A 14,924-nucleotide genomic window follows, 5' to 3' on the forward strand; every position below is an offset into this window, starting at 1 on the left:
TCACACCTTTTTTCTACAGATTTATACTACGCTTTTAAAAACATAAAATGTATTTTTCTAAGTTAATAAAAAAAAAGAAGAAAAGAAACTGCTTAGTTTTGAGTACTATATATTTAGCATAAACCTATTCATTATCTAAATTATGTTTTATTTTCTTATTTTATCAAATGAAATTTCTCATTGCATTCATAAGTACGAAGCATTCATGTTAAACCTTATTTGAAACATAGAATTTTAAAAAATATTATTCGTTGCTTATAAAAATATTTGCTTTTAAGGATTATTTCAATTTTTTTTTTTTTAAATATTGAATAATTTTTAGCAAAGAGCAATGATTTTTTTTCAAATCAGAAAAAAAAAACTATCTTTAATTTTATAAATCGAACAAGAAATTGTAATCGCATTGTGCTCAAGAAGACTTGAATCATTTCTTTAGTTTGATTGGATAGAATTAATTTCTCTGCTTGGTGTTCTCAGTGAGATACCAACCAAAATTATTTTAAATTTATATTATTTCATGCATTGAAGATCAGTTTTATATTTTTCGTCGTTTAAAAAAATTCTTTTCCTTTGTAATTCATTTATTAACCCTTATTTTATAAATTTTTCCTTAAATTAGTATTTTGCTCAATTCCTTTAATTTGAAATAATAAGTTTCTCAATATTTACAAAAGAAAAAAAATGTTTGATAACAAAACTTTTCTATACTAATTTATCATATTTGATATATTTTTTCTAGAATGTCATATTATTTTTTTTTATATTTAATTATAATTATTATTTTTACAATCAATATATTTAAAAGAAAAAAAAAATTCTCTGTTTTCGTGGTTGAAATGTAAGACCACATGCAGAGAAATAGAATACATTTTAAAGCTTAATGATGTTTCAGTTTGGTTTTTAGTATGCATTGAATGTATACATTCTTGTAATTGTGTCTTGATAGGTGCTATTTTCAGATTTTTTAAAGAATTATTTTACAATAATGAAAGTTGAAGATTTTTCAATTTTTTGAAAGCATTAATTTGACTATTTTAAGGGAAGAAAAATAGTATAATTTATTTATAAAATTTTTTATTAGTGTGAAAATTGAAGATTTTTTAATTTTTGTGAAAGCATTCGACTATTTAATGGAAAGAAATAGTGACTAAACGAAAACTTAATTTATAATAACTGATTTTGATATAATTATTTTTAAAAAAGTACTATCTTACACGATCCTCCTCTCCCCAAATTAGTTTCGACAACACTGATCATTTCCATGTTGTATTTAAACAAATATAAAATAAACAACGGAATTAAATTATTCTACTGCTGTAAAATTTAATAAAAATTAAGTTAGAATCCGCCGATAATCTTTTAAAGTAAAGAAAATGAGAGGATATAGTTTAATTCGCAAATAAAGCACACTTTTATCACAGCTGATTTGAGTAAAAAAATTAATAAGAAAACAACGTTGGTAAACAAGAGCTCTTATCTTTTTCACTGCGTTAGAAAAACAAACTACCATAGATCGTCACTATCGGTATAATTTATGATAAACACTTCCCACAGTTTTTATTTCATAGAGAGTAAAATGTGCCCCAGTGAAATGCATCGCAGGGGGGAGGGTTGTGAACTACATCTATTTCATACCCCGTGAAAAGAGGGAAAGGTATTGCTGTGAACGAGAGCTAGGGGAGGTTGTGTGGGGGAGCAGCGGACAATGGGTGAAGGAGAAGAGGAGAAGTAATAATAATAATAAAAAAAGAAAGACGGCGCATGTGCAGAGGGTTGCGTGGGGATGAGTGCGCAGATGCAGAACAGCGATAGCAAATATGGCGATGAGAAGCTGGCGTCTGTGGTGTGTGCGGTGTGGATAATTTTTCGGTGCTTCGCAAGTCCTAAAGTGTCCAAATGTTGTGTCCACTCAATGACTGAGGATATGGCGGAGTTGGTGGGACGCGAGCGAATCTCACGGGTGGTTGTTGTCTCTGTAGAACAAGATAACAGCACACCTCCTCTTGAAGCGGTGGTCGCGCGGGCTGCCGATTCGGACGACGAGGAAGACGCGGTTGACGACAACGTTGAGCCCTCTGTTAACCTTCTCTCCCGTTCCGACTCGGAAGAGGTAAGCGGTACTATGATTGAAGCGGCCGATTTCAGGGCCCTTTCTGAAGGACCAGCATATGCGAGTTTAAATGGCAGATTGAGTCCTGGATTTTCAACTGCCTCTAGCTATGCTACGTTAACGCCACTACAACCACTGCCTCCTATCTCGACCATGTCAGATAAATTTTCTCACTACGCTCACCACGGGAATGTAACCGGAAATTTTACACTCATGCAAAACAACATGGGACTGAACTTCCAGTATGACAAACTGGGAACTATGAGTGTTATGAACATGAGTCCAACATTAGGAGTAACACATGCCTCTGCCGTTTCCATGCTCGCGGCCAATGGGCTTAGTTCACAGTCCATACCTTCACCTCCATATTCACAAAATGGAATACACACTCCTGAAAAATCTCTCAGCCCCACTGGGTTTGAGTCCTACTCTCATAGGGACCTTGGCTCACCCCAAAGTCCAGCGTTGCACACTCCCACCTCAATGATGCAAACTCTTAATGGCCTTAATGTCCCAAGCAGTCCTCCGCCCCCTGCCCAAATACAAGAACCTAGTCCACCTAGTAAGCCCTCTCCGGGCCCTATGACTGTTCCTGTGGTGAGTTTAGCTCCATCAGCTGCTTTAAATGTTGCCCTATCTTTGGCATCGGCTATACCGGTGCCTGTACATGTGACAGTCCAACCTGCTGTTGCTATTTCGAGTACGACACCTCAGGGACAACAGCAGGTAGTTGTAGCCACTCCTGTGGTTCAGCAGCAGCCACAGCAACAACCACAGCCGCAACAACAGCAGCAACAACAACAACAGCAAGCGCAACCTCAAACTCAGCAACAACCCCAAGTAATAACGACCATTCCCAATAAGACTGTACTTGTTGCAACGGCTGTTTCTCCTTCGTCAGCTAAAAGTAGTGGTGACGAAGTAGAAGAAATTAATACAAAAGAACTAGCACAGAGGATAAGTGCAGAACTGAAACGTTATAGTATCCCTCAAGCAATATTTGCCCAAAGGGTGCTATGTCGATCACAGGGAACTCTTTCAGACTTACTGCGGAATCCCAAACCCTGGAGTAAACTAAAATCAGGAAGAGAAACTTTTCGCAGGATGTATAAATGGCTAGAAGAACCTGAATTCCAAAGGATGTCTGCTCTCAGATTAGCAGGTAATGTACTATTTATAATGCATCATTTTCTAATGTAGATAAGATTATAAATATAATGCTGACTGTTTAGATTAATCTATTTTCAAGCAGAATGAAGATAAAGTTATAATACATTTTTCACAAGTAAGGTTTGTTTAGAAAATGAATAATAAACTATAAATTATGTTTAAAAACTGTGTAGATAAATTTCCATAGGTAGTGCATTATAAAATTATTTAGGAAATGAAATATATTTTTAAAATATTGTTAAGATAAACTTAGTTTTTACAAGCAATGAATAAAACTGTTTAGAATCTATCCCTTTTTCATGGCAAATGAATAAAACTTCATAAATCTATTTATACATAAAATTATCCAATTTATAAATAATGAAGGTAGAATTAACTATTAAATTCATTCTCCTTTTTTTTTCTTTTGACAAAGAATTATAGTGTTATAAATTTGTTTATAAAAATAAATCTATTTTTAGTTACTTAGAAATTTTAACACTATGCGTAATAATAGAATATTAAAAATAACATTTAAGATAATCTACATTTCTCTTTTGTGTTGAAAGATTTTTAATGATAAATATATTAGTTCAAATTTTACATATTCTTGAAGGGTTTATCTTATTTTTGTAAATAGAGATTCCACATTCTAAAGGTGCCTTAATGACTTCTTCATCTTTTTTGTTTGTTTGTTTTCTTGTTCTTCTATCTTTTATTTTTGAATCAGTTGTAGTTTCTTGTACTGTTTGGTTTTCTTATTCTGAATTTGGCGCTGCATAGCCGTGATCAGTTCGTGTATCGTTACACTGTATACATCAAAGAATCAATTACTTGTTCATAATATTTATTAATAAATTTATTATTTTGTTTTTACTTGTAAGGATTTCTGTTTTTATTTTTAATGAATTCGAAATTTCTTTTAAAAAATGTTAGTTTAAAATTTAATGCTTTTAACAAAAAATGCTTACAGATATTTATACATTTTCTTAACAGTATAGATAAATTATATAGGGAAGATTTACATTACAATAGGTTGTTTCTAATCTTAATAAATATTCCAGAGTCTGACTGATAAACTGAAATAAATCCATATGTGTTTTTACTAAAGGTGTATTTTAATCTGATTAGGATTTATTAAGTGAAAGTGTAAAATTAAGAAATGAGGTTAAAAAATATAAGTAGTTAATATATCTCGCATGTCGAAAAATATTGGTGAACTTATTTAAAGTCAATTATTTAAATTAAATTTCTGTTCTGAAATTATGCTAATAGAAAAAAAAATCTGTTGTTTATATTATATATTATTCATGATAAGTGTCTTCATATGAAAATAAAAATATATTCGTCCTTACATCGTTTTTCCTGCACTTTATTTGGAATATGATTTAAAATTCTAAATAAATTTTGAAATAATTTAAATTTCGTGATTTGCCATAAAGAGACTGTAAAACAGGTTTTTTGACAAGGTTTGTCTTATTGCAGAGAAGCGCGCATACAGTGCCCCCTTTCGTTCTTTCATGGCCTACTGCCTCATCCCACCCGTAGATGATAAATAAAACATAAAGTAGAAAACGTAAATATTCAAGTTATTGACACTTTCATCACTGGATTGTTTTTCTTTTCCTATTGGAAGAATAAGGATCAAATAGACTTATACAATAAATAAATGATTTATATAAAATTGTTCTTAATAGAATTACATCAATTATAATTATAATTGTAATTATGAAACAATTATAATTATAATTGTTGTTAATAGAATTGCAACAATAGTATAATCTATACAATGATAGACATTAATTTTAATATAGTTTTTAATTATAAAAAATTAATACTATTTTTTAGTTAATTTGATGTTTTGAGTTGAAAATTGTTTTTTGAAGTTTGGTTTAACCCAGATTGGTTAGTTTGAAATATAAATCAGTGATTAATAATTTAGAACTTGCTTTGTATCTAGTTAATAATTGTTTTTTTGTAGTTTAGTTTAACCAGATTGATTTGCAAAAAAAAATATATATATATATATATATAACTCATTATTTATTAATTTAGAATTTTCTTTCTTTCTCGTTATATGTATAGAATATTTCATATAATTTTGAATATTTTTTTTTATTAATTTTAAATTTTTAATGTCATGATTTTAATGATAAAGCATTTATAATTAATTTTTCCTTTAATTTAATTTATTATTATATTATTATTTTTTTGTAGAACTTGTACAATGATGGGAAATAAATATTTTTATATAATTTTGAATGTTATTTTTTAATTATAAAAAATTTATTTCTAAGTATGAAAAAAACTATTTATTTGACTCATGAAATCAGTTCCTAAAGAAATGAAATCGGCTTAGGATCTAGTTAGATCAAAAATTTTAGAATCATAACTATATTAAGTTTTATAATACAATCCATTTTTGTGAGAGAAAAAATAAATTATATTATTTCGTAGCTCTTTTTTTTTTTTCTCTTTTGAATTTTTCTTCTTTTTCTCTATAATTTTCAATTTCATTGAATTACATTTCATTATAAAGTATTAACTGATTTATTGAGTTTAAAATTAGCTTTTACTTTTTCTTCAGGAAAGAATGGATGGATTATTATTATTATGTTGTGATGAATTTAATGATAATACTTCGAAATTTGTTTTCCTTGCAGATGAATAATTTATAAAATTAATATTTATCATAAAAAATTTGTACAGCTATAGGAGATAAATATTTCCATGTAATTTTATATATTATTATTAATCATGTGAAACTAATTAATTGGCTGACTTTAAAATATCAAATTATTTTATCCAGTAATAGGGAAAGCAATTTAATGATATGCCACATCTCCAAATTGTTTAGAAGAGCATTTTTTAATAGTTGCTTTGATGAAAACACTATAATTTACATATAGGCAATCAGAAGTTTTTGTGTATGGTTCTGTTTTCTATAAATACATAATACCTATAAAGTACATAATATGTATCTGGAAAAAATATTAATGTACAGCTTGATGCAAAAATGCCAGTGGTGGGAAAAATATGGTTTTTCACTATATTGCCCCAAGCTCTTCAAACCCCCAATCTTTAGGATCTGGCTAGATGGGGTGATACTGGGATGATTTCATCTACCCAACCAAAATTTTTTATTTTATTTATCTTAAGATAATTTAAATTATTGCTAATACTATCAAAATTCTAAATTTTTTTAAATATTGGTTACTTTTCTCTGCTTATTATTATTATTATTTTGTTCATTCAAGGTTTATTATTTCAAATAATACTTGAGATGCTGTCTTTTTTTTAAATTTTATTTATTGTTGTTTTTATGTAAATGTTTTTTATAAGTAGCTTCTTTCTCTAATACTTAACTCAGCTGCATAAATTGCTTCTTTTCTTCAACCTAATCGTTACTTACTTCATTAAAATATATGTTTATCTGATTATCTTAAAATTCCAGTTCAAGTTTAACTTGTAGTTGCGTAATAATAAAATTAAGGAAAATATTCATTTAATATACTTTATTGTACTTTTCGATGAAAACAGTAGTAATTGCTTAGCTGTCTGTTCTGATTGGTTGAAACCAAAGAAGATATTTTACTTAAACAAAATAAGTTCCCACTATACAAAGATTTTGTCTAAAACAAAGATACAAAGAATACACTTACACTTGTTTTAGTTTCGCTTTGTTAAATACAAAATAATAACCTTTTTATGTAATTTTTTCTCACTTCTCCCATCTTATATTAAATTAGGAGCATCTATAAGCATAAATCTTGTTATTAAACTTTAATCGTTTGGTATTATGTATTCGATTTATGATTCGAATTTATGATAATTGTTTTCTTATTGGATGCATAGAATAACTATCAAATATTTAAAAAAAAAGCGCTCTTAACTACAATTATAAATTTAACCACAATTAATTTATAAAATAAAGGAAAAAGTATTTGTCTTAGTGAGTAATTTCTAAGTAATTGTCTTAGTAAGTAATAAATGGTATGATAATTAAAAAAGTAAAACAAATTAGTTTTATGTTTGGTATATTTATTTATAGTTCTAGGTTTTTCCAAATTAAATCTTTTAAACTGATTCATTAAAAAATAGTTAATTTACTCATCAGCGGCGAATTTAAATTTATTCTTCACTTTGATTTTTTAATTATATCACGGATTATTTTTTCCTTTTATAAATTTTATTCTCGACTGTTAAGTGCGAAACAGGTTTTGCAGTCCTGAATTTCCCTTGAAATTTGCTGGTCAATAAAAATTTCGTTTGCTACGTTGTGAGTATGTGATATGAATATTTTTCTTAGTTTTTTGTGTAAAAAAACTCAAATATTAAAACTCACTTGTAAACTTTGTTATAGACAAAAATGTTCACTTGCCATTTTTATTAGTCATTAAGGTAACTGAAAAAAGGGTGTCATTTTAAAGTCATATAATTAAAAAAAGAAATCATTCTTCTACTATTTTATGTATTTTTCAACTAAAAAAAATGGGAATTAACTTATATATATTTTGTCGATGACTTTAAATAGGGAGGAGAGGTTAAAATTAGGTCAAAAATATTTTGTTTTATTAGTGTTTCAAAACTGAAATATTTATAAGCTTAATATCCTCTGATCTTCATTTTTAACTGTCAATTTTATATTATCTTTTGCAAATTTTACCAGAAATAGAAGCTGATGAGTAAAGAATCAGATGAAAATATTTTAAAAATTATAAACTCAATAAATTTTAAAATATTTTACAAATTATAAACTCAATAAATTTAAAACACTTCATAGTACCTGGTCGAGATACATTTTATAAGGGATTTATAGTTAACTTATAAAAATAAAGAACGAGATAAATAATAAAAATGAATTCTTCTAATAATGAAAGAATGATTAAGTAAAATTAAGTTGTTGGATTTAGAACGGAAAGACATAATAATGATGGATAAAAGTTGTTCATTAAAGCTATAATAACTTTGACATGGCTAAACATGAGGTATTTACAATAAGTCAATCGAAACCATATATTTTTTTTAAAAAAAGTACATCTTATAGCCTTTTGTTGCATCAAACTGATTATCTAAAACGGATAAATTTCTTCCTTAAAAAGTTTCTGTTTCTGAAAATTTTCTTATTAATATTTTTCAATAAAAAAAAAAATACTTGGTTTCTTAATTCTATGCAAATCTTTTAATTTCAAATTTCTTTGTATTGAAACTCACAACATTATACTCAAACTAATTTTATTTATCATCATATTTTGCACAAGAGCCCATAGCAGGCAAAGGCCTTCGGTTGAAGATTTCGCTGGGAGAATTTATTCTTTGACTGGCCTGCCAGTCTTTTACTCCAATCAGTTTAAATTTAGATTCCACAGAATAAAGCCATAGTTGTTTTGGCCTTCCTCATTTTCTAATAGTGAAGGGCTTCGATGTAAACATTTTCTTGCTGGATTTTTTCATCTATTCTAGCAATATGAGCAGCCTAGTTAATTCTTAATTTCAATACTTTTGATGGCATCGAGCTCTTTAAAAGGTTTATAAATAAATGTAAATGTCGCGACGTCAACGCATCCAAATGGTCAGCAAATTGTTCATACGTAAATGAAACAATTTTTTTTACTAAATTGAAATTATTATATGTTTATAATAAATACACAATTAAAAATTTAGGTTCAATTTAAGATTTTTTAAGTAAATTTATGACTTCATATTTTTTTTACTGTACATAGTCATAGTTCTTTTTACTGTACACTTCGATGAAAATCTGAATGATCTTGATCTAGAAAATCATAATTGTTTTCTAAGAGTATAAACTGTATTTCTAAAATCACGTATTGTTTTTAAATCTGTAGTCCGAATTGAAAAATTCCGAAGAGAAGTTCTGGATAGAAAAGATATAAATTTATAAAAATGTCAGAAATTTCATTGAGTGAAAAAAAGGAAACATCTTTTATCTAAATAACATAAAAAATTTAATTTATAATATTTCATAAAAAAAGTTTGAAAGGTGAAAAAATTTACTTAGATGTTCTTACGAATGCTTGAAAGAATTAAACTTTTAAGTATTTAGAATGTTTGAAAATGCGATTCATTGCCAATAAGTAAAAATGGTTGCTCAAAATAAAAATAAGAAAAAAGTCGTCGGAAGTTCTAATTTTTTTTCTCTTTATCATCTAGTTCATTTTTTAAATGCTGCAAGTTCCGTATAATTTTTTCATAGATAAAAGACGAAAATGCCACATTAATTATTTGTTAATGAGGAGAGAAAAACTCTTAATTTATATTCATTAATTGAATTAATCAAACAAGAAATAATAGTTGCATTGTTTTCGAGAGACCATGAATCATTCTTTTACTTTGATTGGGCAGAATTACTTTCGCGGTTGGGAGTTTTCAGTGGGATACAAACCGAAACTATTTTGAACTGATTTTATTTTTTATACTCTGAATTGCAGACGACTTTTGTTGCAGTTTATATTTTGAGTCGTTTGGCAGAAAAGAATTCTTCTGTAAATCATTTACTAACCGTAATTATTTTATTAAGTTTTTTATTAAGTATTAATCGCTAGATTATATTTATGTATATAATTATCATTTTAAATTCACTCAGCGCAATGTTTTTTCTTTAACTGCCCGAATTACAATGCATTATTACGACAATTATATTGCTCTTTCTACAACTAAAGTAAATTGTCGCTTCGAACTAGGTATGTAACGTTTATTAATATACAATTTTTCATCATGTTCAGCTAAGTTTAAAAGATTTTCAATAACACTTTATAAATTGCATTTTTAAATAAAAATTATGAATATATTTTTAGATGATAAAAATAATGAATATATTTTTAAATGATAAAATTTGGGTGTTCTATTAATAATGTTATGAAGTGGATTTCTTATCAACGATCTCAAAAACGATGCTGTTTTATGGAACCAATTATTTCTTGTGAATTTTTAAAAATTTTTTAATTATTTTTCAAAATATGACATTTTAATCAATAATTTCAATTTTTTCCTTGTTTATACTTTGCCATTATTTTTTTCAAGTGTCTATTGTTGATACGTTAATAAAACATAAATTAAATAATGAAACGTGATGTCTATCTTTTAAAGTAACTGTAAGTTTTTTTTATTCTTTAGTATTTACTAGTAAATACTTCTGTACTTTTTAATTTCTTTTTAATGATACTTTTAACTTACCTATCAAGCAATTGACATAATTATATTAGCTAATTTTTACCCTCATATACTTTTGAAGATATTTTTTGGTGAGCATTCTTTCTTATTACTTTTTCCTTTTTTTTTTGTCTTTTTGTATTTATTTTTATTTTTATGATTATTGACTGCAAATTAGCGCAGAAATTTCTGCTATTATGATTCAATGTGAATAAATGACAGTTGTTTTATACGATAATATCTAATCAATCAGTAGCATTTTAAAATACTCAGGCATTGTAATGTGTCATGGATTGATTAAGCTGTAATAATTGTTTCAGTGATAGTTAAATTAAATCAATGCAGCATAATTTTGACTACTGGCGGAATTAATCTAAGAAAATATAGTTTTCTATTTTTCTTAAAATTAATTTTGTTTAGTCTGGACTATATCCGACGAAGCCTATTTTCCTAAATCTAAATTTTATCTGGAAATTGGTTTCTGCTTTTCAACCAATTTAAATCATAATTTATCACTCTTTATGAATGCAGAAAATATGAGGGAAACTTACACATGAAAGAAAAAACTGTAGGAAATAAGTATTTATCAATAGATAGGTTTATTTAAACGAACCTTTTCTTTCTTTTTTTTAAACATGTAATATTTTAAACCACATATTTTTTCTTGTAATGGACTTCAATTGATATATTTTCATTTCTTTAAAAAAAAAAAAGATTTTATTTTGGAATTATTGTTGATGTTTATTTTAGTATTAATATTTGTGAGCTTGTATTTGTCTATTATTTAAGTTTATGTATAGTTTCATTTACATTAAAAGTAAGCAAATGTTAGCTTCTAAGCTTCAATTAAGTCTCAAAAAACTGAAGAAAAAAAAAAATCTTATATTGTTTTAATTATTGTATGAGGGTTTTTTTGTGTCATTCTTATAAAAAAGAAGGCATAATTTTTTTTCTCAGTTAATTTAACAAAATAATTTAAGATAATTACATAAAATGTTATATGAATTGCTAAAAATAATTATATGGAGGAGTTATTCGGGAAAAGAGTAAATATCGAGAAAATAGAATTTATTTGTATTGTGTAACCTGTTAAGTCTTCAATTATTATTCTAATTACCTTATTTTCATTTATAAAAGCTTTATTTAAGATTAATCTTTTAAGTTTTCTTTTCTTCTAGCAATTAATCATTCTTTTTTTTTTTTTAATTTTAATACACGAAGCATTATTCCAAACATGCTCTCCTTCCTTAGCGTAAGTTTCAGATTTTGTTAAAAAAAAACAAATTGATGCATAATGTCTTAAAAGAAATTAGAAATAGTAATTTCTAAGTGTTTAAAGAAGTGTTAAGTTTATTGCTTTTTTGTTTCTTTCGATAAATTTATTTGCTAATATTTTTTTAAACAAGTCATTCACAAAAGAGTTTATAAATTTAATTTAGTTTTTCAAGTTCTGTACATGTAAAATATAGAGACTACTTTTAAAATTTAAATTATTGGATTTGTACTCTATAGCTAAAACAGCTAATAAATTTGGAAAATACAACTAAGCTAAAGAATATTTACGAGAATAGATGAACTGTATTCCAAAAATCTGCATTTTGAAAACTTTTAATTGAAAGTAAATTTCTAAAATGTTATTTAATTATTTATTTATGATTGTATTTTTATAATACATTACATCTTCCTACATTGTAATATTTAATTTATATGAATTTAAAAATAGTTAGACATTAATATTTTCCAATTATTATTTTGTACGTTAAGTTCATTTAATGAGTAATTTATAAGCGAATTTAAAATTGAACATTTTAATCCTAATAAAATCTATGATTAGGAAAAAAAAGTTAAGATTTTTCGTAAAAATTTGAAATAATTTTGGTAAGAATTAAATAATATTTAAGCAAAACTATTGTGAGAGAAACAATTTTTACTCATTTACTTAAGCTTAGTAGTTAGTATTTAAAATATCATTTCAGCCAGCTGTCACTTTTAAAAAAAATAATAGGTTGCAATATATTTCGAAAAATAGTTTAGTACATAATATTATCAGATAAAAATACTTACTTTCCATTTCAAAATTAGGTACTTTCCATTTCAAAAAAGATATAACCATTATACTTACTTTCCATTTAAAAAAAGATATAAATTATGGAGTTTGCTCTTTAAAAATTCTTCAATAAATCTTTTTTTTTTTTTTTTTTTTTTTTTTTTTTTTTTTTTTTGTAATTTCGAACGAAGAAAATACTTGATAAAGAAAAGCATATTTTATTTTCGTTGTAAGGAACATTAATCAGAGCTATTGAATAGCGATTTTTGAGAAAAAAATGCAAAAATATGATTGGTATATTTTGGCTATCAAAATAAAAAAAAGTAGGACAAGCTGCAATAAAAAAATGTTGGGCAGTCTTATAAATAAACCAAAGAGTTAACTTATGAAGAAGAAAGGACAAGCAGGGCACATCACCCTACGGAAAACATTGAATGAGGATGAGAAAGAAAGTACCTCAGAAATTGAATGTCGTAAATAAACGTTCATACGAATTAGAATAAATATGTGACACGTTAGGCATTATGGACTCTCTGGAGACTCATAGGCCTCGAAGCGATGTATCACAAGCTCTCCCTTTTACTCTGACCTGGGATTGACAAGGAAGGTATCCGAAGTGTCAATTGCATATCACATAATTTTTATATCGAAATCCTTTCTAGCATAAGGTAAAATGTAGGAAAAACATAGTGCCTACTTCGATATTATTGTTAGTTGAGATTTTGGCTATTGAAATTTGTGATTTTTGAAACCTCTCCCACCAAAAATTATTTCACTAATTTAGTTTTGTGACACAGAGTACAGCACTTGCTGGTATTAAATTTATCGAATAACTTCTGTATCAAACTGCTTAAAGATAAGCTAGTTCTAAGCTGCTTAAAGATAATCCAAGCTAAAAGATAAGATAATCTGTTAAAATATTTTTTTATAAAGAAAAAAAAATACTTAAATCAATCACGTAATGTCACCTTAAATGCTTTTTTCTTAAATATATATAAATATAATTCTTTCGATGTTGGTAACATTTACCCTTAAATATTGTTTTGCTAAAGTATTTTAATACTCTAAAAAAGATATAATAGTACTTTTATCGGTCAATTTTTATATCTTTCGTGTACTGAGATGCAATTTAATTTTCATGAAGCTGTGCAATTTGAGTTCCGTAAGCTATATTTTCCCAGCGATAACGTGAAAAAGAATGTTTTAAATTGAAGATCATTTTCTTTCTTTTGTCAAAAAATATAGCTTTACTGAATTTTTTAAAGGGCCAAAGATAAATTATTGCATTATAATTTATACTCAAGTGATTTTACGTACGCGATGCTGTGTTATCTTAAATTTTATAGTTCAATTCATTTATCATTTTAGTATTTTGCATAATTTGTATCTTTTCATGTATCCTTGTTAAGTATTTTAAGTATGAATATGCATATTTGAAATGTTCTGTGTGTCAGGTAAATTACTAATTTACAACCTAGAACATGTTTATACTATTTTTTTAGAATACATTTTTACACAGAATTTAATGTCTAAAATTGGTAACGTCAACCTTGCAATATAATCAAGGGCCCTCACGCTAGATTTGATTTAAGGTTAAATGTTCGACTTTTTTCCGTTTTATTATTATTATTATTATTACTGCTAGGGATGTCACGAATATTCGACCACTTTTGCCAAATATTCTTTGATCGAATATTTAGTAAGATATTCGGCCGAATGTTAGACGAAATATTTGGCAAAGTATTTTTTCGAAAAAAAAAGTTTTTTTTAGGGGGGGGGTGAGGAATTTGAAAAGATTTAATAAAGAATAAATCTAAAATCGTATTTTTTACTATACATTATTAGAAATGGTTTTTACATATATTTGTCATGTTCTGAAACTAGTTCATTTATGTTCTGAAAGACAAATGGAAAAGTAAAACCTGAGGAATTGAAACTAGATTACTTTATAGTACTGAAACATAATTTTTTTACTGCTGATTTATTTTTCTAAATTATATTCAGGCAAGTCCATTTCGTCATTTTTTTTCAAAACATTTTTTTAAATTTTGTTTTTGATGTTCTTCTGTTTTAATTATAGCGCAGCATTTTAACACAGCGTTTCTTATAGACTTAATTCTTTTATTGTCATTTATTTCCTGTACGGTAAGACAAATAATAGTAACCTAAAAAAGTGGAATTCTCAACGTTATAGTTACATTTCAGAAGTAAGAGTAATCTTTTACTTTTCTTATTAACTTTTCTTTTTATTAGCGTTTTTATTATGAAACAAAATCTTTTTCAAGAGGTTTCTAATGAACGTTAATCTTGTATGACCACTTTTTTCTATAAATACGGCAATGTGAAAAAGTTAAATTGAGATTTTTAACGTTTAAATTTTTTTTAAATTAATAATTTAAGTTTAGATTTCTTTCTAGCTTTTTCTTTTTTAAAAACATTTGTTTTTAT

General features: G+C 26.5%; 1 protein-coding gene across 4 annotated transcripts in view; it reads left to right on the plus strand.

Annotated features, from left to right (window-relative positions):
- The first annotated feature begins 1,727 nt into the window (after positions 1–1,727).
- LOC107437115 (uncharacterized) overlaps positions 1,728–14,924 on the plus strand; it is an 89,104-nt gene continuing 75,907 nt past the window's right edge. For 3 of the 4 annotated variants that reach the window (XM_071187813.2, XM_071187812.2, XM_016049014.5), the window contains exon 1: positions 1,732–3,272. In XM_071187813.2, coding sequence (XP_071043914.1) covers positions 1,784–3,272 — 1,489 coding nt within the window. In that variant the 5' untranslated portion in view covers positions 1,732–1,783. Of the gene's footprint in view, positions 3,273–14,924 lie in introns of all 4 variants that reach the window. The other variant, XM_016049013.5, reaches the window with a different exon arrangement.

Source organism: Parasteatoda tepidariorum, chromosome 11 (genome assembly GCF_982258835.1).
Source record: "Parasteatoda tepidariorum strain Cologne lab strain chromosome 11, Ptep-v5.0, whole genome shotgun sequence".
NCBI classification, from domain to species: Eukaryota; Metazoa; Arthropoda; class Arachnida; order Araneae; family Theridiidae; genus Parasteatoda; species Parasteatoda tepidariorum.